The 26,231-nt window shown below is 43.4% G+C and overlaps 1 protein-coding gene across 1 annotated transcript; it reads right to left on the reverse strand.

Annotated features, from left to right (window-relative positions):
• Positions 1-299: 299 nt before the first annotated feature.
• AADAC (arylacetamide deacetylase) lies at positions 300-26,079 on the reverse strand. Its single transcript, XM_082224508.1, has 5 exons — positions 25,841-26,079; positions 13,307-13,529; positions 5,169-5,238; positions 3,793-3,964; positions 300-1,130 (listed from the first exon to the last, which is right to left on the reverse strand). Exons 1-5 carry the CDS (start codon positions 25,976-25,978, stop codon positions 525-527), a joined length of 1,209 nt encoding a protein of 402 aa, XP_082080634.1. The 5' UTR covers positions 25,979-26,079; the 3' UTR covers positions 300-524.
• Positions 26,080-26,231: the final 152 nt, after the last annotated feature.

Raw genomic sequence — 26,231 nt, forward strand, 5'->3', positions numbered from 1 at the left:
TCTACCAAAAGAAAATATATAATGGGCTCATATGAAACTGTCAAGTGATCTCAGCTATGGAACTTGGGCCAAACCATTCAAGCTATTGATCAAAATCCTTACCTTTAAGTCAAGTAATAAACCTGCTATTCATCCAAAGTCTTATCTTAACTCGAGACAAATACCTGAGGGTACTATGAGCCATTGGCCAAAAGGTCACTTTGCAGAGCCAGGTAGAATCACACGAGTCCTCACAAAAGCAAGCCAGAACAACACATAGGTCCAAAACAACAATTTCACACCTGGAAAGCACCATTCATTTTGTTTCCAGTGTTTTATTTTAAATTAAGCATAATTTGACAGATACAACAAAAGAAACCCCACACAACCATCTCAGTCTTGTTCAAAGAAAGGATTCTATAACAATTACCAAACCACCACCAAAGTACAATATCAAAATTACTCAGAGAAACGATCATTTCCTCCTGTATAAAACCCAAGTCAAATTGATCGGAGCCAAAGGCATTCCATAGATGTGGCTTTGTTTATAAGTTCTTATTCAACCACTCAATGTAGTCATTTGCCATCTTCTCTCCCACAGTTAAGATTAATGGGCCTGTACTAAACATCGCAGCCCCATGGACAGTATTCTCATGTTGATGTACTACATTTACTCCTGCCTCCCTAAGTCGTGAGACATACATGAGTCCATCATCCCTCAAGACATCATACTGGCATGTGATGACATATGTGAGGGGTAAGCCACGCAGTTTGCTTTCATCGACCAGCAGTGGCGCTGCTCTTGGGTCCAGAAATCCTGGGTATTTTTGTCCAAGCTCGGAATTGCCATAGACTGGCTTGGTATAAACGTGACCCTTCTTATACCTTTCAGGTAGCCAGTGACTCCAGTTTGCAAATTTAAACAAATGGCTTAGCTCTGCAGGGACATGTTGATTGGCCTCCATCGCCCTGTTTAGAGACATGTCAGTCGTAAAGTATTCGCTCCAGAATCTCACCATTAACGATTTAGGCAGAATTAGCATGTTCGCATTGTCTCGATAAGACGGCAAGTCCAGATCAATCGTCTGAAGAGCAGGGTAAATTAAAACCTGGATCTTGAATTTAATTTTGACACCAGGATCACGTAGAACCTGTAACAGTTGGGGGGGGGAGATGTCATTTATTACACAAGAATCCCTCCTGGCTCCATGTCAGATGGACCACCTTACCAGAAAACATTTTACAGTGCAAGGAAAAGGAGATATTCACACACACAGTATAGGCTTGCAGTTTGCCTGCCTCTTTTATTGAAAATTACACATGCTGATATTTATACCTCCAGTATTTACACTATCATCTGAAGTGTTTAATATTCTTTTTTAAGTAATTCGTATTTACCAGGCTCTCATCTGTATCTGTGGAAGTTGCTAATAGAAGCTCAAGATACATCCTAACCCTACATCAGTCTTCCCCATCCTAGTGCCCTCCACATTATGCTGGATTAAAACTCCCATCATTGCTGATGGTGGATTGGGCAGAAAGAAGTTGCAGTTCAAAACATACAGACTTTACCAGATTGCGGAAGGCTGTTTTACACCTAACCCTAAAAGACAGAAGTCAGAAGCCCACCAGGTTCAATGTGATTTTCAGCATAATCCTAAACATTCCTGCTCAGAATGACATTATAGTATTCGATAGCATTCACTCCCTAGTAAATGTGTTTAGGATTTAAGCCTTACTTAGTAAGTAAACCAATTTACATATGCTGTACTGCTAGGCATAAATAGGGATACACACACACACACACACACACACACACACACACACACTTTTGTTGAGAAGCTCAGCTCCACCTTTTCAACAATGATCAAAGCTGATTGACCTGATAAATATTATGAGAGCTCCAGACACTTCATATATCCAAATCTACACAATCAGCTGCCCTATAAACTCCACAGAGGGTTGACTCAATTTTAGTAGTGAGATCACATTTTGAAATGATTTATACAAAAACATGTCTCCTGGGGAGTTTTTTTAACCTCTCTTGAACGAAATTCTGCAGAACCTGGCATAGTGAGGTACTATTTATGCATAGCCAACAAAATACAATTATCATTGGCGACAAGGCGGTGTTTCAACGTTCTTTTTCTTTATTCAGGGAACCTTCTCCATGTCAAGTTGTCTGCCAGAATATCCCTCTGATCATCTGCTGAAAAATCTCAGCAAACTGCACCTGGATCCTGAAGGCATTTTAGGATGCCCACTTAGTTTGGTCTTGGCACTTTCCCAGCGCTTGATTTCAGCAAGGAACTGCCACAAAGGCTTACTAGGGGAACTAGGTCATACAGTAAAGGCTTGCTGTAAGATGGACCATCATGGATGCTGGTGAGGGATGCCATGCTGAGGGTGAGGTCGCTAATTGGGAAGCATTGCAGGACCCTGAGGAAACCTTCCCCAGCTTCCCCTCAAATCTGGCATGGAGCCTCAACTAATAATAATAATAATGATAATTGTATTTTGTTGGCAGGAGACATGTTTTTGTATAAATCAAAATGTGATCTCACTACTAAAATTGAGTCAACCCTCTGTGGAGTTTATAGGGCAGCTGATTGTGTAGATTTGGATATATGAAGTGTCTGGAGCTCTCATAATATTTATCAGGTCAATCAGCTTTGATCATTGTTGAAAACGTGGAGCTGAGCTTCTCAACAAAAGTGTGTGTGTGTGTCCCTATTTATGCTTAGCAGTACAGCTCATGTAAATTGGTTTACTTACTAAGTAAGGCTTATATCCTAAACACTAGGGAGCGAATGCTATCAAACACTATAATGTCATTCTGAGCAGGAATGTTTAGGATTATGCTGAAAATCACATTGAAACTGGTGGGCTTCATGTTGCCAATGATGATGATGATGATGATGATGATGATGATGATAATAATAATAATAATAATAATAATAATAATAATAATAATAATAATTTTTATTTTTATTTTTACCCCACCCTTCCTGGTTCAAAAACCTGGCTCAGGGCAGCTAACAAGAAATTTAAAGCACTTAATTGTAAAAGCAGCATAAAATACAGTATAAAAACATGAATAACAATAAAATTCAAAGTTCAGAAATCAATTTAGGGGAAATCCATCTAATAAAAATTAGATAATCACCAGGGCTAGCTGGCTGAATTAGTCCTATTTGGGCCAGCGACAAGGCCAGGGGAGAATTAGCTGTGGGGTCTCAGAGCGGGTAATCCTCATGAAAGGGAAGGGGAGGGGGAGGGAAGAGAAGGGAAATAAAAGATCAGGCTGAATTCAAATTAAAAGCTGGGCGGAATAGCTCTGTCTTACAGGCCCGACGGAAGGAGGTTAAATCCTGCAGGGCCCTGGTCTCTTGGGACAGAGCATTCCACCAGGTTGGAGCCATCACTGAAAAGGCCCTGGCCCTGGTTTAGCATGGTAAACAAAGGTAAGATTTGCAGCCATTGCTTGGTCCACCTTTGTCTTTGGCCCTGCACACCATGCGCTGCCAAAAGGTTGCCTGTGATGAAGCTCCTGCCCCAGAGCATCTGGTGTCATGTTGCTCCAGGGCACCATGGGAAATTTAGAAAGGTGGCTTCCCATATTCAGTCACCAAGTGTGGGGTGCCTAGAATAAGCTCCCGTTGGAGGATCCCAGTTACCTAAGGGTGTCAGCCCTGCTTGTTTCCCCAAGGTAGCAGGTTACAGGATGGCTTCGGAGAGCGAGATTTCAGATGCATAACAAAGACGAAAGCAGCTCCTTTCAAATACCCGACTTTCCAATACGTTATGACTCACCTGCTGTGCCACTGCTGCCGCTAAGTTCCCTCCTGCGCTGTCTCCTGCAATGCACACCCTGCTTGCGTCTACGTTGTATTGCTCAAGGACACTACTCTGCAGGAAGTACTTCGCCACTGTGAACACATCATCAAACTGAGCTGGGAAGTGGTGTTTCGGTGCCAGCCTGTACCTTTGTGAGATAGTTTTCAAAAAGAAGAATTGGTTGTGAAAGGAAAGCAAATCTAATTTGTGACATGGATGCTAGGTGTGTCCCCCCCCCCTTCAATTAAATTGACTTGCTTCAACATATAGTTTGGAGCAGTCACTTGCAAACTTGAATCACTGATTACACCCCACCAACTTACCCTTCACCAGGCAAACTAACTCCCCCTTTCTCTCTCACTGAATTACAAATATTTTACAAGCTCAATGCAGTTCAAGAACTGATCTGGCAGATAGAAACACTGGGTTTCAGCTTAACCTTGAAGAGTCCCACATTTTGCTGTATGGCATGGTTCACACATAACATCCAACTCCTATTACCCTGGCTGTTGGCCATGCTGTCGGGGGCTGATGGAAGTTAGAGTCCTACAACATATGGAGTGGACTACATTGCCTAACCCTAGTTTAGAAGGCCTTCTCTGCATTGGTTCCTCCACTTCAGAATTCCTTTCCTTTGGACCTGCATTGAGTCACCATGCTACAGGATTTTGGGAAAGCCCTGAAGATCTGCATTTTTCAATTTTTAATTGAGAGCTAGCCCACACTGCAACCATCCACCCATTACCACACTCCATCCATCCATTACACCATGGTGCATCTGCACCAGTGAAACTGGATGCCTTCATCTGTCCCAGCTGCAATAAAACATGTCTCTCCCTTATCGGTTTCTATAGTCACAGCAGGCGCTATAACTCTCCAATGGTTTGGATTGACCCCCAATGGCACATTCTTTCATTGCCTCTTCAGACAGACAGATGCCAACAATCCTCTGCCTCCAGCTGAGAAAAATTAGCAAAGCTATGTCCTTCTTCCCTCCTCTCTTGACTGCTGCATGCTGGGAAACTCACTTCATTCGTGTCGATGGGACTGGTGGCTATGCATTACTCCCATGTTATGTGATTGATATGCAATTACCTTTAACTGTAGGACTTCGTTCCATGCATGCTACAAAGTCCAAACCCAAGTTGCATTGTGCTGAAGCTCACTGTAAACTGCTTTGAAGTTGCCTGGGGTTTTAACCATCAAGCAGCATATAATGCTTATTAAATAAATTAGCAGTGGGCTTTAGTATGCTCAGTGCATGGGTTAGATTACAGCAATTAAGCTTAGTTTTCTATTTGCAAAGGATCAGGTGTTATTCACAATAAACACTCTGAAGCACCATTCCTTACTCGACTGATACGACGACAGCATTTAGTGTTTCTGAAGTCCGTCTCGACAGGAGGTCATAGGGTTGCATGGCTGCAACAAAGTAAGTAATAAAGAATATTTTATTGCTCTTCTGAAACAAATAGACACACAGTTCCCTGTTTCTTTTGGCAGTAGCTTTTTGTGCACTTTCTGTGAATCCCTGCAGTTCAGCACTTGGCAATGGAATAAACTCCTGCGCACACCGCTTTATCTAAAGACAGGAACTCAACAAACCATTCACAAGTGACTTGGCTGCAGTCCAAGAAGGAGTCCTAGATGGGATCTTAGTTTTCATATCACACACCTTGGATATAACATGTCCTTCGCGGCTTTATATTCCCTAAGAGACATCATTTGCACTCTGAGAATTTTATTTTATTTTTCATAAAGAATAACTTACAAAATAGCAAGCCATTCATTTATACAAATTAGATTAGATTTTTTTTTGGGGGGGGGAGCAAGAGTTAAACCAAAATATGCGGCAGACTAACCAGAATATCAGTGCTAACGATGCACTAAAAATGCAATACTAGGGCCCACTTACGCTCTGCTGGTGCAGGGTCCATCCTCCCAGTATGGGTGATTTTCTCCCCCTCCCCACTGAAGCCCTGAATGACACTGCTCCCAGAGTTCAGGGGCTGAACCCCTGGATATGGTTTGATCTAGCACATTATAAGTGGTTGCTAGAGGAAGGAGGAGGAGGAGGGGAAATATTGGTTGCTAGATCAAGCCAATGGCCCAGCTAGTCCAGCAACCTGTTCTCACAGTGGCTGGGCAGATGACAGGGGGAAGCCAGCTTGCAGGACCTGAGCACAAAATCACACACTCACTTCCTGTGGCTTCATGCAACTGGTATATCCTCCATAAATTTGTCCAGCTGCTGTCAGGGTTAGGAGGAATGGTGGAGAGCCCCCTCCTCCTCCAGCACCTCCCAAAGAAGAGGAAGACAGTATAGATCAGGGGTCAGCAAACTTTTTCAGCAGGGGGCCGGTCCACTGTCCCTCAGACCTTCTGGGGGGCCGGACTATATTTTGGGGAAAAAATATGAACAAATTCCTATGCCCCACAAATAACCCAGAGATGCATTTTAAATAAAAGCACACATTCGACTTCCGGGATGGCGCCTCCGGCAATGACGGACTCCCTCTGAACTGGAGGGACAAGCTCCGCACGAAACGGGTCTTTTCCGCTGCGGCGTAGCGGGGACCCTTCTGAAAATCACAGGCGAATGAAGCCTGTGACCGTGGGACTCGGCAGGCACCCTTAGCGCCCCCCCAACCCACTAAGGAACCCATAAACGGGCTCCAAAGTGAAGAGGGGAAAGTGGCGCGGTGCTGTGAGTCAATTGCTTTTCCTGTGGAGCGAAGCTGCACAGCCGTCGCCGGAGAGCGCTGCCTTTTTCCTGGGACAATTTAGCATCTAAACCAACTGTGAGTACTGGGACGCTAAATATTCGGATTTTAAACAAGAATTGGCGAAATAAAAGGAATTTGGACTTTAAAATTTACCCTAATTTGGTACTGAAACGGAAAGGACTAAACAGGAAGTCACCCTTCCGTTTTCTTGTAGTTATAACAAAGCAAAGACAACGCAAACTAGAGCCTTAAAAATCACTTTTAAAGGATCGAATTTCATCATTCAAAAGCGCGGAACCCCCCTTCGGAAGCAGGAGAAGAAGGGGGACTTTTATTGAGCCGTTTAAACCTGCAGAAATAAAGCTAAAGTAAAGTAATTTTCCACCGTCCTGACCCTGGAACGTGGTGTCAGACTTGATGATTGAAGCTCATTGACCAGAAATAAATGCTTTGACAGATAGTTAAAAGGAGGGAAATATTGTGATTCCATTGTTTCCTTTCGTCTTTTAAAAGAACAATTATGGACAAAATATCTTAAAAAAGAAACTCTGTTGCTATTGTTTTCAAGGAAAAGAACAATCAGAAGTTTTTTCCCCTAGAGAGGAATGGTGAAATTGTAACTAAATCCTGGGAACTTGCAGCTGTTACTGATTACAACTGTGGGAAAGAGTTTTGTGACCTTGCAGGACAATGCCTTCAGAAGCACTGTTGGGTGCCTTCTGTAATATAAGTGCCCTATTGGATCAGCTAAGTCAGAAGATGGATTTTATGATTAATGCTGCCAGAGCCTTTGATCAGGTAGTGGAAAATTATATAGAGCCCACTCAGGAACTAAAACAGGAGTGTGCCATGACAGAACAACAGAAAGAAGAGGACCTTGCTGAATCTGGGATGCCAGGGATGGAGGGACTCTCGGCCCAGCAGGAAAATCAGCCTTTGGATTTGACTAATGAACTTGGAAAAAACCAGACTTGGAAAGATAAAGTTTGGATTGAACTGGAAATGGGGGGTTGGACTGACCCCCCTATGCAGGGATGTTTGGTCTTTCCGAGTCTGGAAATGGGCTGTCAGAGGTTTGGAGCTGCTGGGACTTCCAATTTTGGAGGGAATCTGAAATATGTTTTAAAACATTACATGGAGCTTAGTCTGGACTATGAGAAAGGGGCTGATTTGTTGAAAAGGGTCAAAAACACTACTAAGCTGGAGTTCCCGCGAGTGAAAGGAAAATATGAAGAAGAGCTGCGAAAGGGACATGGAAGAGATTTGAAGGCCTCGGATATAAGAGCACCAGGTTAATGTGCCAGACTAATGGGATAAAAAAGACTTTTTTTTATAAAATTTTTATTAGTTTTTCAGAAATTTTTTATAACAAACAAACATATAAAAAGACAAACAAACACGCATAATTTCATAATATCTTTTCTTAAACTTCTTTTCTCGGACTCCCCCATACCTCCCCTTTCTGCATCCTCATGTCCAAATTTTTATAGCAACTTGTAAATGTTTTTTCCACTCTAATTCATCTTAGACCTTTCTTAATCAAATCTTACATTACTGCAACCCTTTCTTTCTAGAAAACCTCGACATTTTAACATTCATCAAGTTTATAATAGTCCTTAAGATAGATCTTGAATTTCTTCCACTCTTCTTCCGCAGTCTCCTTTCCCTGATCACGAATTCTGCTGGTCATCTCCGCCAATGTCATATAGTCAATCACTTTCATCTGCCACTCTTCCAAGGTGGGTAGATCTTGTGTCTTCCAATACTTTGCAATCAATATTCTTGCTGCTGTTGTTGCGTACATAAAGAAAGTTCTATCCTTCTTTGGCACTAATTGGCCGACAATGCCCAAGAGAAAGGCCTCTGGTTTCTTAAGGAAAGTATACTTAAATACCTTTTTCATTTCATTATATATCATTTCCCAGAAAGCCTTAATCTTCGGGCATGTCCACCAGAGGTGATAAAAAGTACCTTCAGTTTCTTTACATTTCCAACATTTGTTATCGGGCAGATGGTAAATTTTTGCTAGCTTGACTGGGGTCATGTACCACCTATAGATCATTTTCATAATATTTTCCTTTAAGGCATTACATGCCGTGAATTTAATACCGGTGTTCCACAACCTTTCCCAGTCAGCAAACAAAATGTTATGACCAATGTCCTGTGCCCACTTAATCATAGCTGATTTAACCGTTTCATCTTGTGTATTCCATTTCAACAGCAGATTATACATTTTTGACAGATTCTTAGTATTGGATTCTAACAGTTCTGTCTCAAGTTTTGATTTTTCCACCTGGAAGCCAATTTTCCTATCTTGTTTATAGACCTCCATTATTTGATAATAGTGGAGCCAGTCTTGTACTTTAGGTTTTAGTTTTTCATGGCTCTTTAATTTCAATTTCTCTCCATCCTGTTCTAAAATCTCACAATACTTTGGCCATCCGACCTCCATATTGACTTTCTTGTGTGCCTTAGCCTCTAAGGGTGACAACCATCTAGGGGTTTTGTTTTCCAACAAATCTTTATATCTCATCCAAACATTAAACAACGCTTTCCTAACAATGTGATGTTTAAAGACACTATGCACTTTGATTTTGTCATACCATAGATATGCATGCCATCCGAATGCGTTATTGAAACCTTCTAAGTCCAAGATATCTGTATTCTCGAGGAGCATCCACTCTTTCAGCCAGCAAAACGCTGCTGCTTCATAGTACAATTTTAAGTCCTGCAGGGCAAATCCCCCTCTTTCTTTTGCATCTGTTAGTATTTTAAATTTTATTCTGGGCTTTTTGCCCTGCCAGACAAATTTCGCAATGTCTTTCTGCCACCTCTTGAATCTTTGTGTCTTGTCCATATTTGTAGAAACTACACCATTCATATCTCCCATAATTATCATATTGTAATCCAGATAGTCCATCAGAGTTTCATGAAGTTTTTTGAAGAATTCTGCTTTGCCTTCGTTTGGTGCGTAGATCCCAATTATCAAAAATTTTTCTCCTTGTACCTGTATCTCCACTGCTAAATATCTTCCTTGTTCATCTTTAAACATCATTTTTGGGGCCCACTTCTCTTTTGCGTAAATCACAACTCCTCTTTTTTTCACTTTGTCCGACGAAATGAATTCTTGTCCCAATCTTTTATTTACAAGTAATCTCCTGTGAGCTCTAGTTATATGAGTTTCTTGTAAACATATCAAGTCCAGTTGTTCTCTGTACAAAATATGGAAGACTTGTCGTCTCTTCAAAGGCATGTTGATCCCATTACAATTCCAACTAAGGAATTGCAGGGCCATCTTGTTATTTTTCCAATGCTCCTCCGACAGCTCCAAGTTGTTGCTCTTCCTCTGTTGGTGGTGGGTTTTGTCCAAACGACAGGTTCAAAATATCTAATACTCTCCTCTGTTCTGTAATTGGATCCACAGTTCCCTTCTCCAAGTCTTCTCGGTTTCTTTCCAGAAATCTCTCTTTATCTTGTATCGTCTTTATCTTCACCTTTTTTCCTTTATAGTCAAAAGACAGTCCCTGTGGGAATTCCCACCTGAAAAAAATAGTGTTCTTCTTTAACAAATAAACCAAATCTTTATATAAAGTTCTCAGATCCAATATATGCTTGGGAATATCTTTAAAGATCTGTATGGTGAAATTCTCGATTTGCAAGGCCTTTTCAAAATGAAGTTTTAAGATTTTGTCTCTTTCTTCTTTTGATCTAAGAGTAATTAAACAATCCCTTGGAACCTTTCTGTTCTGCTTCTTGCCCAATCTAAATGCTGTAGTGATTTTAATTTCGTCCTCTTCCAGCTCCCAATGGTCAGTGAACTCTTGTGTTAAGTATTCTCCAAGGTTGTCTCCTTCGTTTTCTGGGGTCAGTCTTAATTTTAAATTTCTCTCTTTTCTCTGTAATTCCCACAAAGCAAAAGTTGTGTCGTGTTCATATACCTTTTGTACAACCGGTTCTAGGTTCCCTTGCGTCTCTCCAGCAATTGTTCTGGCTTCTTCTGCAATTTTACGAGTTGCAGAATTTTCTTCTGCCAGCTTATTTATCGATTGTGTATTCAGGTCCAATCTTGCTGTTATATCTGTCAATTTTTGTGAGTTTTCTGTTAACTTCTTTGTGTTCTCTACAGACTGCCTTGTTAGATCTGCAGTCTGCTTTGTTAAATTTTCCAAGGACTGATTTATCTTAAGTAGAGCTTGTGACACTGGATCCATGGAGACAGGTATCCCTTTTTCTTGTCCTGATGTTCCTGTAGGAGTTGCGCCTGTAATCGAGCCTCTCTTCTTTTGTGGCTGCTGCTGTTGCTGCTGCTGTTGTTGTCTTGTCTTGGCTCTTGTAGCTATTTCCTCTACTGGACCGCTCATCTCCCAAGGTCGTTTCCCACGGGAACCGTCTCCTGCTGAAAAATTCCACCGTCCCAGACTATGGTAACTGTCCCTTTACCCTCTAGAGGGAGCAAATCAAAATGTCCATACAGTGAGACAAAGAATATTTGTAGGAAGGAGGCTTTTTACAAATAATTATATCACTTTTCCAATAAGTATAGTCTCAACTTACTCTGATATACTGTAACAGCAAAGTCCAAAGATTTTGTAACGGCAAAGTCCAATACTATACTGTAACAACAGAGTCCAGAAATTTTGTTTCAAATCAGGCTTCCACTATGTAACTTCTCCAAAGTTTTTAAAGTCAGTCAGTGATCTTTTGTCTATAGCAGCCGGCTTCAGGTTAGAGGCTGCAAAAGATTTCCTCTTTCTTTTAGATTATTCATGCAGGTCTAAATGCTCCTTTTACCTCCCCTCTTCCCTGCAAGCTAGAGGGGATTTCCACAGTTCAGATGCCGGGTTGAAACAGTTTATATAAAATGTCTCTTACAGATGCAGTTTAAATGTCCGTTGCTTTATCAATCATGCAGTCGGGGGAAAGTAGACTTCCTTACTTTTTACCTTCCCCGTTTTCAGCCGAATTTCAGTGTTTTAGTCTCAAATAAAAGTTCCGTTTTACTCACGGGTTTTTTCCAGTCGAATATTTACAGGAAGGAATCGGCGCTCTCCGCTGATGGCGACGCGGCTTCACCCTGCGGGCTGGGTAGCGATTCTCAGCACCGCGCTCCCCCGTTGTCGTTCCAGAGCCTTTAAAAAGGCTCCTTCTGCGGTAAAGAGGGGGCGCTTCTGGTGCCCTCCGAATCTCCTTGTTCACGGGCTTCCGCACCCGTGATTTTAGGGGTCCCCCGCTTGCCGTAGCGGGTCAGACCCGAACTCGCAGGGCCGTCCTCTCTCCGGAGCTCGGAAAGGGAGCAGCCATTAGCGCTGGCGCCGACCGGAAGTCTCTGGGATAAAAAAGACTGACAATCCCGGGACCGGGGGGAGGGGACGCTGGAAGAAGATTGGATTGTTTTTATTATATTGGATTGTTTTTATTATTATTATTATTATTACCAGAAATGTTTTATGAAAGTTGAAAAAATGTTGAAATGAAATTACTTGGCTCTTCTAAAAATGTTTAAAGAATTAGGAAATAAGGTAATAGTTATGAGAAGTTAGTTAAAATAAGATTTAAGTTTTAAGCTTTAAGGTTGTTTTTATAAGACAAGATGATAATAGAGTAAGGTAAAGTAATGACAGAATATTATGAATTATGGAAAGGATTTGCTGTGACAATTATCAATTGATATACAAGGGATGGGAGGAGGAGGAGGTCATGGAAAGAAGGGAATGAAAATGGAGAATTTGAAAGTGATGGTTTTATTCTTTTTTGTATTTTGGGGTTTTTTTGTCTGTAGTTTTGTCTTTTTTCTGTGTAATCTTAATTTTTTTTTGATTTAATAAATATCATTTTAAAAAAGCACACATTCTACTCATGTCAAAACACCAGGCAGGCCCCACAAATAACCCAGAGATGCATTTTAATTGAAAGGACACATTCTGCTCATGTCAAAACACGCTGATTCTCGGGCCGTCCATGGGCCGGATTTAGAAGGCGATTGGGCCAGATCCGGCCCCCGGGCCTTAGTTTGCCTACCCATGGTATAGATTTACAACAGTGGTTTGCAGAAAGTCATGGCTCTGAGACAAAAGAGGGGCAAAGCTGGGAGATAATGGGAGAAGGGGACGGGTGAGAATCAGAGCTGGAACAGCTGACTGACACATTATCAATAGAAAGCAATTCAGATGCTCCCCCCCCCATCCCAGAACCTGGCGAGCAGTGAAAGTGGTAGAGCAGAAAGCTAAAAGCCAAATGGCCTTAAACAGCCTTAAGCAGTGATGCTGTAGACAACTGAGAGAGAAGTGGGGCAGGAGATTACTTGGAGCAATGCCATTACCCCAAGAGGCGACATTCTAAGCCTCTCTCTGTGAACATTGAATAGAATACCGTACATTGGTAAGAGCTTCTTGTCTGTTGGTTACTGGGAGCCTGCCATGGGGAGGAAAGACTGGATTCCCAGAAGCCTGACAGCTACTTTCTGCTTGCATAACCAATGGATGCAATCTGATTATTTCAGTTCTTTCATCGCGTGCCATATAGATCATGTGGTTTACCTGCTAGATGCAATCTACAAGTTAATTGCTTCTCTCAGACTTGCAGAGAATTAGATGGCGGAATACATCCTCTGCAGGTATATTGTCGTTGGAGCAGAGGAGACGCTCGCCGGAAGCACATTGTCAAGTAGCAGCCACCATGCTATGTTGTATCACGACACCGGTCTCAAAGACATTTCAACTTTCAACTCAAGACCCACATTAGCGGGAACAAGCACACATGCTTACCTGCTGATCCTAGACACCATCCACCCCCGTGAATATAAATCATAGCCCTTTTCAAGGAATCGGGATGCCCTTTTGGGATATACAAACGGACTGGGACACCATTAAATTTTGTGTCAGTCACAGTGACCTTTTCATCCGATGTTGGCGGTGTATGTTCAAAACTTGTGAGGCTCATCATAACTTCCATGTGGTGCGCGAGACCCAGCTTGTTGGCAACTGAACCCTGGAAAACAAGAGGTATATTAATGCCAATGTATTACGCAACTCTTAAGCCACATAAAGGACTACATTCATCAGTGCCTCTTTCCTTTCTCCTTCATATCAAAAATAGCCTAAAAGTTGGGCATACATATTAACATCATCGTTAATCATTTGGAATGGTATGCACATCCTGGAGCATTAAGAAGTTCCAGGGATTGCAAAGCAGAAGTGGCATTTTGCATTAGAAAGAACACTGGAGACTTTATGATATCTGTTTCTAAATATGCATGTTCAACATAAAGGAGGGACTAAGGCACCCAAGTACCGTATTTTTTGCTCTATAAGACTCACTTTTTCCCTCCTAAAAAGTAAGGGGAAATGTGTGTGTGTCTTATGGAGTGAATGTAGGCTGCGCAGTTATCACAGAAGCCAGAACAGCAAGAGGGATTGCTGCTCTCACTGCACAGCGATCCCTCTTGCTGTTCTGGCTTCTGAGATTCGGATTTTATTTTTTTTCTTGTTTTCCTCCTTCAAAAACTTGTGGTCTGGTTGTCTTGTGGTCTGGTGCTTCTTGAAGAGCAAAAAATATGGTGTATTGTGCTCATCTACAAAGCAACAACAGTTTCTCCAAAGCAAGCAATATCCACTTGCAGCTCCCCCCGTCGCTCCTTTCCTTCTTTCTTCCAGCCAAATGCAAAACTCAAGGCTCCACCAGCTGACCTGTTTATTCGGTATTTATCTTAATTTCCTTGCACAAAGTTCATGCAATGGTTGGACTAAGGCTGGTCTTTACATAACAGTTCTTATTTGTTTACAGGGTGGCTATATGATTGTATGCATTCATGTTGCATTCAGTAGTTCATCCCACACATTTCAATGCATTTCCCTGTCACTTTCCAAACTGCAAAAAATCTGGTGTTTGTGTGTGTGTGTGTGTGTGTGTGTGTGTGTAAGTAGGGTTGTTCTGCTAAGGTGAAATATTGCTTGTCTAGGTCAGATGGAATTGCCTATAACATTGCACTTGCAGTGAGGACACCCCAAGGTGTGTGAGATGCCATCCCACGCACTGCCTTGCTCACACTACTGTGAACACAGATTTTGGTTAGCTTTCATGATAGCTAAATGCTGGAGAGGGGGACAAACACCTTCCTCACAGCCACATTCCCACCATAAATCTCATGCTCTCCACCTGACATTTAACTATTTTTACTTCCTAGCGGAGACAGGGGGAGGTAAAGAAAAGAACGAAACACAGTTACGGGTCATCAAGTGGTTCATGCAAACTGTCATGCTCTTGGAGAGAAATAAATTAGATGTGCTTCTAGCCTTTGTTATAGTGTTTCTCTTTTCTGTGTGTGCTGTATTTATGTCTCCAGCTCCTCAGGAGAGATTCCAAATTCAGCTTAGCTCCAACAGCCCTGCCAGTGCCAAAATCAGTGGTTGTATGCAATGATAGTCGTACTCAAGAGTAGACCCATGCAAACAAATGTGTGTGACATGGTTATTAATTTTCATGGGTCTACACTGAGTAGATATGACCACATAAGACCAGAAATTGTCCAGATTAACCACTGAGACCTTCAGTGTGATAGCCTATTATTTTTAAGGCCCCCCCCCCCTTTGAATCTCCCAAACTAGAGAATCTGGGTGGGTTTGGACATGCTTTTTTTAGAATCTGAAGCTGCTTTTATATGTGATGGAAAGTAATGTGCATACAAAAAGAAAAGCAATTAACTTCTGGACAGAACCCATGAAAAACCATCTAAGTGCTGTCCGGATGGTGATGCCATTATTGCATGGGAGCCAAGCACGGTTTCTAGTTTCATTTACTCACTCCATAGACCATGGGTAGGCAAACTAAGGCCCGGGGGCTGGATCCGGCCCAATCGCCTTCTAAATCCGGCCTGCAGGCAGTCTGGGAATCAGTGTGTTTTTACATGAGTAGAATGTGTCCTTTTATTTAAAATACATCTCTGGGTTATTTGTGGGGCATAGGAATTCGTTCATATTTTTTCTTCAAAATATTGTCCAGCCTCCCACAAGGTCTGAGGGACAGTGGACCGGCCCCTTGCTGAAAAAGTTTGCTGACCGCTGCCATAGACCTATGAAATTTCACAGATCTGTGGTTCATGGCATAGTGTATTGAAATCAATTAAAATGGCAGGTGGCCTCTATGGAGGGGAGTAAAATTTGGCTGCCATTCAAAAGTGACATGCTACTTGCCCAGTTCCCAAACACTTCCCAGAGGCACAGCAAGCAGGGTGGCAAGTGAAGTGGCTGCTACTATCATGGCAGCGGTGGGGGGTGGGGGAGTGCTGCGGCGTTGTGTGTTGAGGCGAGTGTGTTGCAGAAGTTGGAAGCCATTGATGGCATCATACCAAGGCCTCAGTGAAGTCTGGTGCTGTCCTTGGATTTGGGTCAAGGAGAAATTATGCACAGAATACAATTCACAGAAAACAAACAGAAATAAACGAAGATATCAAAACCCACAGAAGGCAATATAACACTGTGCAAGAGGGGAAATACGTGAGGAACACGAAAACTGCCCCTTTTACAATCTGTTTCTACAGCACACATAAAGACTAAACTGCCCCTTCGCACACATACTGCAGAAAATGCACTAATTGTATTCTTCTGAAAGAGATGACCGCACCCTCACCAATCAGTTATGCAGCTCAGCCGGCTTGAGCTAGATATTCCAGTTAAGGCTCTTAAGATCTATAAACCAACAGATTTTTATTTCAGATACAGATATGGGCATGTAAAGGATTGTCCAAACAATCACCCAAAGGTTTTGCACACCTCTGAACCCCTCTCTTCCCATAGTCCTGTGTTCCGCTGCATGACTTGGTTTGTACAAATGCCTCATGTAAACAAAATGTCAAAAAAAGAAAAAAGAATTGTGGGTAAGGAAAGCTATGACTGTTTAAAGCGGTACCATAGCACTTTAAATATATCGTGCAAATGTGGCCCTAGTAGAAAAGAGGCTGTGGCTGCAATTGCCTAGGTGAACACTGAATTCAACAGGGCTTATTTCTGGGTTGGTGCATATAGGATTGCACCATAAGTCTTTTATTTACATACATCTCCTCCAGGGAAAGAGAGGATTAACACTCCAACACTCCCAAACCATTTGTATGACAAGTCTTTTGCAACAAAATATATTTGCATATGTGATACCATCAAGCAGTGCAACAGCCTTTTCATTACATTAATTAGTCCACTCACTTACTTCACTCAGATCTGACAATGATTTACAGTGGTACCTCGGGTTAAGTACTTAATTCGTTCCAGAGGTCTGTTCTTAACCTGAAACTGTTCTTAACCTGAAGCAGCGCTTTAGCTAATGGGGCCTCCTGCTGCCACCGCGCCGCCGGAGCACGATTTCTGTTCTCAACCTGAAGCAAAGTTCTTAACCTGAAGCACTATTTCTGAGTTAGCGGAGTGTGTAACCTGAAGCGTCTGTAACCTGAAGTGTATGTAACCCGAGATACCACTGTATTGCTATTGGTTGCCTAATGATGCTAGATTGTTTCCAGTGATTATATGCAATCCCTGATGGCTAAGTACCGGTATTTGTTCTTCTCAAGTAATTTTGGTGTGTAAGCCTCGGGGCCCAGAGTGATTTATTTATCTATCAATCCCACACTCTAAAAACTACAGATCCCAGGATCCGGGGGGGGGGGTCCATGTCTTAAAGTGGTACAAGAGAGCTTTAAATGTACAGTGCAAATGAGGCCCGTGTCAAAAACTTTAGGTTTCTTGCTAAGTTTTATATTTTACGTTTCAAGTTTTGCTAAAGGCCAGAGGAGGTCTGACCACACTCTTATGACTTCATTATACCGCCATTACCTGATCCCGAAACCCACAACAAACAATGGCCCCCACCCAGCGACAGCTGAACTACTCCAAACCACATGCAGGTTGAGAAATGTCAGCAGCCTATTCTTGTTTCCTTTTACAGGAAGTGAAGGTAGCCCACCTGGAAACGCTGACCTCCAGGCAGGTAATCAATCACTGGCATCCTTAATTTACAGTCTGCAGGAGAGGCCAGATGTGAAGTGTAAGTCATAGCAGCATAAACAAGCAACAGCAGGAGGCAATAACTGTTAAGTAGACAGGCAGTGGAGCCAAGCAGAGGCGCTGCGTGGATCGTATCTGTGCATGTTCTCAGACTAAAGCACAGATCAGAATACACTTATCTTCAGACTCCACGCTTCTCTTAAATTTTCTGGAGTGGCATACAGTGGTACCTCGGGTTACATATTCTTCAGGTTACAGACGCTTCAGGTTACAGACTCCGCTAACCCAGAAATAGTACCTCGGGTTAAGAACTTTGCTTCAGAATGAGAACAGAAATCGTGCGGCGGCAGTGGGAGGCCTCATTAGCTAAAGTGGTGCCTCAGGTTAAGAACAGTTTCAGGTTAAGAACGGACCTCCAGAACGAATTAAGTACTTAACCTGAGGTACCACTGTAGTAAGGGCTGCCTTTGTAAAACAACATCATCACCACCACCACCCTCTCCACCTAGTCATAGCCACCCAAGTCATGCTACTACATGTTGTTTGAAAAACAATGAATAAAATCATTACTACTACTATTAATGTGTCACAAAATTGCAACAATAAGGAAGTGGGATTCAGAGATTTCCTCTTTAAAACCTGCTTGATAGCTCAGTAACATAATACCATAACTCTGTATCATGGTACAAACTAATACAAGATGTCTGTTCCAGTGTATATTCAAACGAAAATTTAGCGTTATTCAGCGTTTAGCCAGCGACAAGCCCCTGTGGTCTCTGCCCCTCCACCATCTACACTGAAGAGGAGGAACACTGTGACTCAGGCTATGGAGCCCTGATCATGCCAGGTTCTAGGTAAAAGGTAAAAAAGGTAAAGGACCCCTGGACGGTTAAGTCCAGTCAAAGGCGACTATGGGGTTGGTTGTGGCCCTTGTCTCACTTCGGGCCACGGGAGCCGGCATTTGTCCACAGACAGCTTTCTGGGTCGTATGGCCAGCATGACTAAACCGTTTCCGGTGCAATGGAACACTGTGATGGAAACCAGAGCGCATGGAAACGCTGTTTACCTTCCCACCACAACGGTGCCTATTTATCTACTTGCACTGGCATGCTTTCGAATTGCTAGGTTGGCAAGGGGTTCTACATCACAGTCTACCTGTGTAGAGCAGGTTCATCTCTTCAGACATTCCCACCCCACACCTGTGTTTGTGAATGGGGTGGGGAGCTGCTGGGGCCAGAGGATGCAGCCCTGTGCTCCCTCTGAAACAATGTCAATTGCATGAAAGGGTAACACCAGAAAAGGGCTGTTGAAGTTCATTAAAAGCCTCTTAATTCTTTAGCAAACTTTGGCTGAAATGACAGGATTAAGAAGAGTTTTCTTAATCCTTCTCTTTCTTTTAAACCTAGAGCAGCCTAGGGCAGGTTGCTTCTGTGAAAAAGAACAGGGAAAGGGAGAGGCTGCTTAATCCTTTCTCTTCTGGTCCTTTGTCTGCTCAAATGTCCTCTCCTTATTTTGCTTTCCCCCCCCCCTAGAGAGGAAGCAAAGCCACGGCCTTGGTCCAGTATATCTGAAGGAGCATCTCTCCCCCATCGTTCTACCCGGACACTGAGGTCCAGCACCGAGGGCCCTCTGGTGGTTCCCTCACTGCGAGAAGCCAAGTTACAGGGAACCAGGCAGAGGGCCTTCTTGGTAGTGGCGCCTTCCCTGTGGAACACCCTCCCACCAGATGTCAAAGAGAACAACAACTACCAGGCTTTTAGAAGACATCTGAAGGCAGCCCTGTTTCGGGAAGCTTTTAATGTTTGATGTATTATAGTATTTTAATATTGTTTTGGAAGCCGCCCAGAGTAGCTGGGGAAGCCCAGCCAGATGGGCGGGGTATAAATAATAAATTATTATTATTATTATTATTATTATTATTATTATTATTCCGGCCTGCCCAGGAGGTGGGGTTGCGGGCTTCACGCCCACCCCCCACGTGAGCGGGGGCTGCTTTCAGCCCCCGCGAGAGCAGGGGAATCCCGGCCGTGTCTGCCCTATTTAGGGCCGGCGCAGAGGGGGCTCACCCTCTTTTCGCCAGCTAGCCCCCACATTTTCCCGCCCTCCCTCCCTTTAGGTAGGCTTTAGGTAGGTCTCTGACTTTGCTATGGACTTCGGTCTGTCGCCGCATGGGGCATGGTAGGAATTTTTCCCAATTGGCAATTTACAGCCATTTGGTTTTCCGCCTACCTCGTAGCAACTCGTCACAACTCTTCGGCATTGGCGGTAGGCATTGGTAAGAAGGGGTTAAGAGGATGGGGGGGACACCATCACCTCCCCCCAGTGAGCGAAGGGTGGTCCGTTAAAGGACTCCGGGGGCATGGCCCTGTCCAAAGCCTATGGAGGTGTGGGCCAAAGGCACGCCCCCGAGCGGTGACCCGGGGGAGCTCCTAGTCGACGTGCCTCGGCGGGAGACTCCCCCGATATAGTGTTAACCCTTCCCCGTGTCTCCAGCAAATGGGCTGGAGCCGGATAGTCGTTAGGACCAATGCCTAAGCCAATGCCTCTCATTCCTGAATTCAATAAAGTTGTGGCCTAATTCGCCCATTTAACCTTAAACCATGGTGTCTCGTGTCTTTATTTATCCTGGTGGGGGGCGGGAACTCGCCACGCAATACATTCCATGACCATAGTATGCCATGGCAGGCAGCATATAAATCTCGGTTATAGTATCCGAAGGAAACTGCATAGCTGATATAGATGCTATTTCAACATAGGAATGATTCCTGAATTTACTTTACTCCAGCATTTGTGGTGTTAAACGTATCTTCCAGAACTATCTGCTGCTAAGCAGATGAAATGTCCATGGATGAAACAATCTCGTTTATTCTGAAGAATCATCACCTAAAATTAGAATGTTGTTTAAGCTTGCACAAAGAGCTGTTTTGCAACCCAAGATTTGGACAAACTGAGCAGAAATCATTTGAGTCCAAAATCCATGGTTAGATATAGAGTTAGATTTACAGTTAGACCCACACCCTCTCTGGCAACACTTTCTGATGTCAGCACATTATGCTGCCCAGAATGCATGATCCTTGGTGTTAGACATGGTGCATGAAACATTCTTGTGAAAACAGTGCAGTGTTGGAGAGGAACTGCATGCAAGCTGTCATAGAACATAGAAAGTTGCTTTACACTGAATCAGACTCCTTGGTCCATCTAGCTCAGTGGCTCTCCAGAGCTTCAGTTAGGGTACATTCCCAGTCGTACCTGCAGATGCTTGAGAACTTTTGCTTTCAAGGCAGGTGCTCTGCCACTGCACTGTGGTCCTTCTAAGGCCAAGGTTCAAATCCCAACATCTCCAGGTAGAACAGGGAAGGAGCCCTACCTGAAATCCTGGGAGAGCCCCTGCTAATCCGAGAAGCCCTACCAAGCTAGATGGGATCAGTAATCTGACTTGGTACATCGAAGCTTCCCATGTTCCTACTTGCTTCTGGTGTTTTTTCTGTACTGCATTAGATTTGCACAAAACCAAAAAGGGGACAAGGGTCTACATAACATTTGCACGAGTACTAATTAATATTTTTTTTTAAATGGAATGATTTCCATAATTTATCTCACTATAGTGAGGAAGACTGTGGTTAAGTGACCTGTGGGCTGTCCAGCAGCTGATGGGCAACTTCAAGGTGCTTCCCCATTGCTCTCCTTCTGACCAACTAGGAGCGTACTCCTCCATCAAACAGAGGGTTTGACCTCTGGAAAGCTGGACACACAGCCACCTGCACTGTTTTGGTTGTCATTCAAATTCATAGCCTAATGTAGACAGTAGGGCACATTTTGCCGAAATCAATGCACTGTGGATAGAGAAATAGCTACACATACATCCAATGTGCCCCTTATTCCTTTAAGGTTGGCAGCCGAGCTCTGAGTTTAAAATATACTTTAGGGGTTGGAACTGGGCTTTGATAATGTGCATTATGTGAGGGTGCATTTTCTCCAAGTACAATTTCCTGGCCAAGGCCCTGGGCAGTTTGCTTCCCTTCAGCCTAATTCCTAAAATGGGGGGGGGGCTTGCACCCATGCTAATGGTACTGTACATATGCAGGTTTCTTTTATTCTAGGTGTTGATGGTGATGATTATATACTTTCAATAAATATTGTATTAATATTTATTTATATACTGCCCTTCATCTGCAGATCTCAGGACGGTTTACAGTACAAAAGCACAAAATACATAACACACAAAAAGCCAACACAATAACCCTCCACCCACCCACAGCCCAAGAAACATTTCGAAGGCCATAGATTCTTCAATACTCCAAATGCCTGGGTTAAGAGGAATGTTTTTGCCTAGCACCAAAATAGTAATAAGTAATTTCTTCAAGGGCATATTCACATATGAGCAGCTGAACCCACAACAAGGACCCCTGTGTGATCAGAAATCCTGATATATAGGGTGCCTACATACATCCTGGGACGTGGGTGGTGCTGTGGGTTAAACCACAGAGCCTAGGAATTGCTAATCAGAAGGTCAGCAGTTCAAATCCCCGCGATGGGGTGAGCTCCCATTGCTCGGTCCCTTCTCCTGCCAACCTAGCAGTTCGAAAGCACATCAAAGTGCAAGTAGATAAATAGGTACTGCTCCAGCGCGAAGGTAAATGGTATTTCCGTGCACTGCTCTGGTTCGCCAGAAGCAGCTTAGTCATGCTGGCCACATGAGCCAGAAGCTGTACGCTGGTTCCCTCGGCCAGTAAAGCGAGATGAGCGCCACAACCCCAGAGTCGGTCACGACTGGACCTTTACCTTTACCTACATCCAGCTGTTCATGGGCACCCTTTTGCAGACATTGCACTGAACATGCGGGTATCAAGGGGGCAAGGTTAGTAGTGCATGATTTGTGGGGGTGGACCAGTGGCACAGTTCACCTCTCTCCCTCTCCATACATTTACCATATACAGAAGAAGGCATGGATGAAGCTCAAGGCATCTGGCACAGGAACATAAGAAACTGCCTTATACCAAGTCAGAGAATTGGTCAGTCTAGCTCAATACTGCAGACACTAACTGGCAGTGGCTCCACAGGATTTCCCCCTGCCCTACCTGGAGATGCCAGAGGTTAAGACAGAGACCTTTGGCATGCTCTACCTCCCATTATGTAGCAACACCACACATTGCCAGAAAACCCCCGCAGTATAACCACTAAAGTTTATCCAGGATCAAGCTTTCAATCCATTTATATTGTGTTGTCCCACACACATGATACCAGAAGAACAAGCAGGATGAGAAATCTCACGTTGTATATAGATCACTATCTACATATATAAAATATAACTGGGACAAGGTTTAGTGCTTCAGATTTCTTATGAGTGTCTGTCTATTTTGTTTTTCTCATCTTCCTCCTGTGGCTTTAAAAAGAAGCCCGGAAGAGAAAACGAGAAGTGAAGGAAGAAAGCTTAATATCTGACTGTTAGGCTGCTATTACAGGCAGAGGAGCAACGTCAACAAAAAAGATATGGTAACTCAGCGCTTGTTGGAGGGGTTTGCTATGAGCAAAGAAAACACAAGTTGTGTTTTCTCTTACAGGCTGTTACCAGAAGAAGAGAAGAAGAAGAGTTTGGATTTGATATCCCGCTTTATCACTACCTGAAGGAGTCTCAAAGCAGCTAACAATCTCTTTTAACTTCCTCCCCCACAACAAACACTCTGTGAGGTGAGTGGGGCTGAGAGACTTCAGAAAAGTGTGACCAGCCCAAGGTCACCCAGCAGCTGCATGTGGAGGAGCGGGGACGCAAACCCGGTTCCCCAGATTACGAGTCTACTGCTCTTAACCACTACACCACACTGGGACTTGCAATGCAATGTTGCAGTGTGGAGCACTCCTGTTCATGAAGCCAGCCAGCCTGCCATTCCCCCTTGCAGGATACTTCATTCTGTTCTCCCTAGTTTTTCCTTCCCTACTCCCAGCAATCAATGGCCATGAAGTGTGCTTAGCCTTGATCAAAGTGGCTCTTTTGGAAGGGAAGGAATTCCCAACCCTTTAGAGATTTTCTCGTATGTCAGGGCTCCCCCTGCTCAGCCTGCTGATACCTCCCCGCTTCTGCGCAGATGGTGCCATTTTGGAGAACAGGGTTTGCTATTAGCACTAGACAGCCAATGGGGCAGTGGTTAAAGTGTCAGACTAGGACCTGTGATCTAAACAACACTGGCATGAAGCCATAATTTAACAGGCACCACATAGATAAAGCCTTTTAGGATGCAGAGCTGTGATAGAAGAAGAGTTTGGATTTGATATCCCGCCTTATCACTACCTGAAGGAGTATCAAAGCGTCTCACAATCTCCTTTCCCTTCCTCCCCCACAACAAACACTCTGTGAGGTGAGTGGGGCTGAGAGACTTCAAATAAGTGTGACTAGCCCAAGGTCACCCAGCAGCTGCATGTGGAGGAGTGGAGACGCGAACCTGGTTCACCAGATTACGAGTCTACCGCTCTTAACCACTACACCACGCTGGCTCTGTTAGGAGAAGCTGAACTCATCAAAGCTCTCCCAGGGTAAAATAATAAAAGTTTTGGGCCCTACTGGAACGGCATCATCTTCTGTTCATGCTTTTTTTTATTATTACCAGAAATGGCTCTCATGTGGAATGGAGAATTCTAGCCCATGCTGCTTCTTCCATCAAAATGATGGGGAAATCACATACCAATATTCTCGCTGTAATGCAGAGACTCTCTGATTCCATGCAGAATTCGGCAAGCCTACCTACCTCTCCCGTGTTAGTCATACTGCTCCTGTTTGCCTTGCCACACACCTCCCAACTATCAGATTCAGGCATGTGCTGTATGCCCCCCCCCCCCCCGCTTTGCGTGACACTTTTCTTCTTGTTGCTCTCTTCTATTTGTTTTCCTTTATTTTCCTCCTTTCTAAGGCCACGCTTTTGTGACCTTTCCACCACCAGGCAATTCAAACACCCAGGGAGTAACATGAAAACTGATGCCACACCCCTAAATTCTGCACACCTCAGCAAGCACTCAGAAAGCTACTCTTTTAGCAGCATGCCAGCAATAAAACACACAAACCTTGAGGTGTGATCACAGTGTTGGCTGGAAACCAGCAGGCAAAGCCCTAGGGATCTTGCCTCAGAAACAGGTCAGATTCCCATATGTATCTGATGCCTTATAGTTGGTGAATAAATGCAGCTGTTGGGTGCTAGTCAGCTTAGCTTTTACTTAAAAGCAGACTCACTGAAATTAAAGACAATGTCTACATTCATTCAGTCAATTTCAGTGGGTCTATTCAAAGTAAAATTTAGTGACTACCACCCATTGGGTCCTCTTTCTGCATATGCAAACAGATTTTTACACTTAGGGACAAAAACGTCCAGCAACTTAATAGAATCAGAGAATTGCAGAATTAGAAGAGACCACAAAGGTAATCTATTCCAACTCCATGTAATGCAGGGATTTTTTTGCCCAGTGTGGAGCTTGAACCCACAACCACTTGCTACCCAGAAATGGGAAATAATTGTAACAAGTTCTGTAATTTTATGCGTATCTCTCTTTTTATGCAATCCACCCTGCAGCTCCTAGGTGATGCTATAGGTAAATACATAAGCAGGCAAGCTGGTGAAAGTCATGCATGTATGCAGTACAACAAAACAGATACCTAAAAGAAAAGTAATTTCAGTCTATGCTCAATTGCTGCAGTAGCCACAATTCACTCGGAGATCATTAACAGTGTCTGGCACGGTAGATATATTAGCAGGGATGTTCCCCTCTCCCTTACACCAGAATTCAATTAGAAATTACATCAGTGGCGAGGAAAATTCTAAGAGCTTTCCCCTTGATTGATTGCTTCTAGCCTTAAAACTGGTTATTTATAGCAGCTGCCGTGCAGACTAAAGAGTGTGTATGAAATGTGAAGCGTAATTATATCCGTTATCAAAGGGAGCTTTGCACTGCTTCTGACTCAAAAGTGGGGTGCTCAGATTTCAACAGCAGCTAGAGAATAACAGAGAAAACAGGATGCACTGCCTTGTAAAGCTATTAAATGGTTTTAAAAGCTAACAGGTAAGCTTCCCTTCTGTTTGTTTTCATTTTCATATCTAGGACATTTCTGTCCAGAGAGTCAAAGAAAAAGAGACAAATGAATTCTGTTTCATGATGCCCCCACCACCAGCCAAATAATGCAATTAATAGCTGTTAGTTCTCATTTTGCACAATCCCAACATTTTTCAGTAAGCTTCCACTCCCCACCACCACCACCACACCACCTTTTTGCATTCAAGCAATCTCACATGCACAAGACGCCTGGAATAAAGAAACGTCTAAGCTTACCACATGGTCTAAAGTTCTAAAGACAGCACCAATGAGCATCAGCTTCCAGCGGTCCTCAACATTCTCTGGTAAGGGGCTGTATATGTAATAGGCAGTCAAAACTGTAGCAATGAGAAGGCACAGTAATTTGATTCCCATCTTTTACTATCTACTTCAGTCAAGACTGATTCCCATTGACTAGTCTCTGTGAGTTTTAACGGAGGCAAGTCAGCTGACAGCAACAAAGTTAGTCTGCTGTTACACAGTATGACTCACACAGACCCAGAGAGACCAGCTCTCCTTTGATCACTAGGAAACAGGTTCGGCTTCTAGAGTAAAGGCAAAACTTCACGCTAGGAAGCATTCAGCTACCTACAATAGGATTACTGGAGTTGTTTGTGCTGCTTGAGCC

The sequence above is a fragment of the Podarcis vaucheri genome (assembly GCF_965113315.1).
Source record: "Podarcis vaucheri genome assembly, chromosome: 5".
In the NCBI taxonomy this organism is placed as follows: Eukaryota; Metazoa; Chordata; class Lepidosauria; order Squamata; family Lacertidae; genus Podarcis; species Podarcis vaucheri.

Bases quoted from the DNA above. Each gene is read 5' to 3' on its own strand.
- AADAC (XM_082224508.1), bottom strand. From the start codon at position 25,978: ATGGGAATCAAATTACTGTGCCTTCTCATTGCTACAGTTTTGACTGCC. The intron at 5,239-13,306 runs GTAAGCATGTGT...ACTTTGTTGCAG, and splicing joins ATGGTGTCTAGGATCAGCAG to CCATGCAACCCTATGACCTC. The intron at 1,131-3,792 runs GTGAGTCATAAC...CAACTGTTACAG, and splicing joins CGGCAGCAGTGGCACAGCAG to GTTCTACGTGATCCTGGTGT.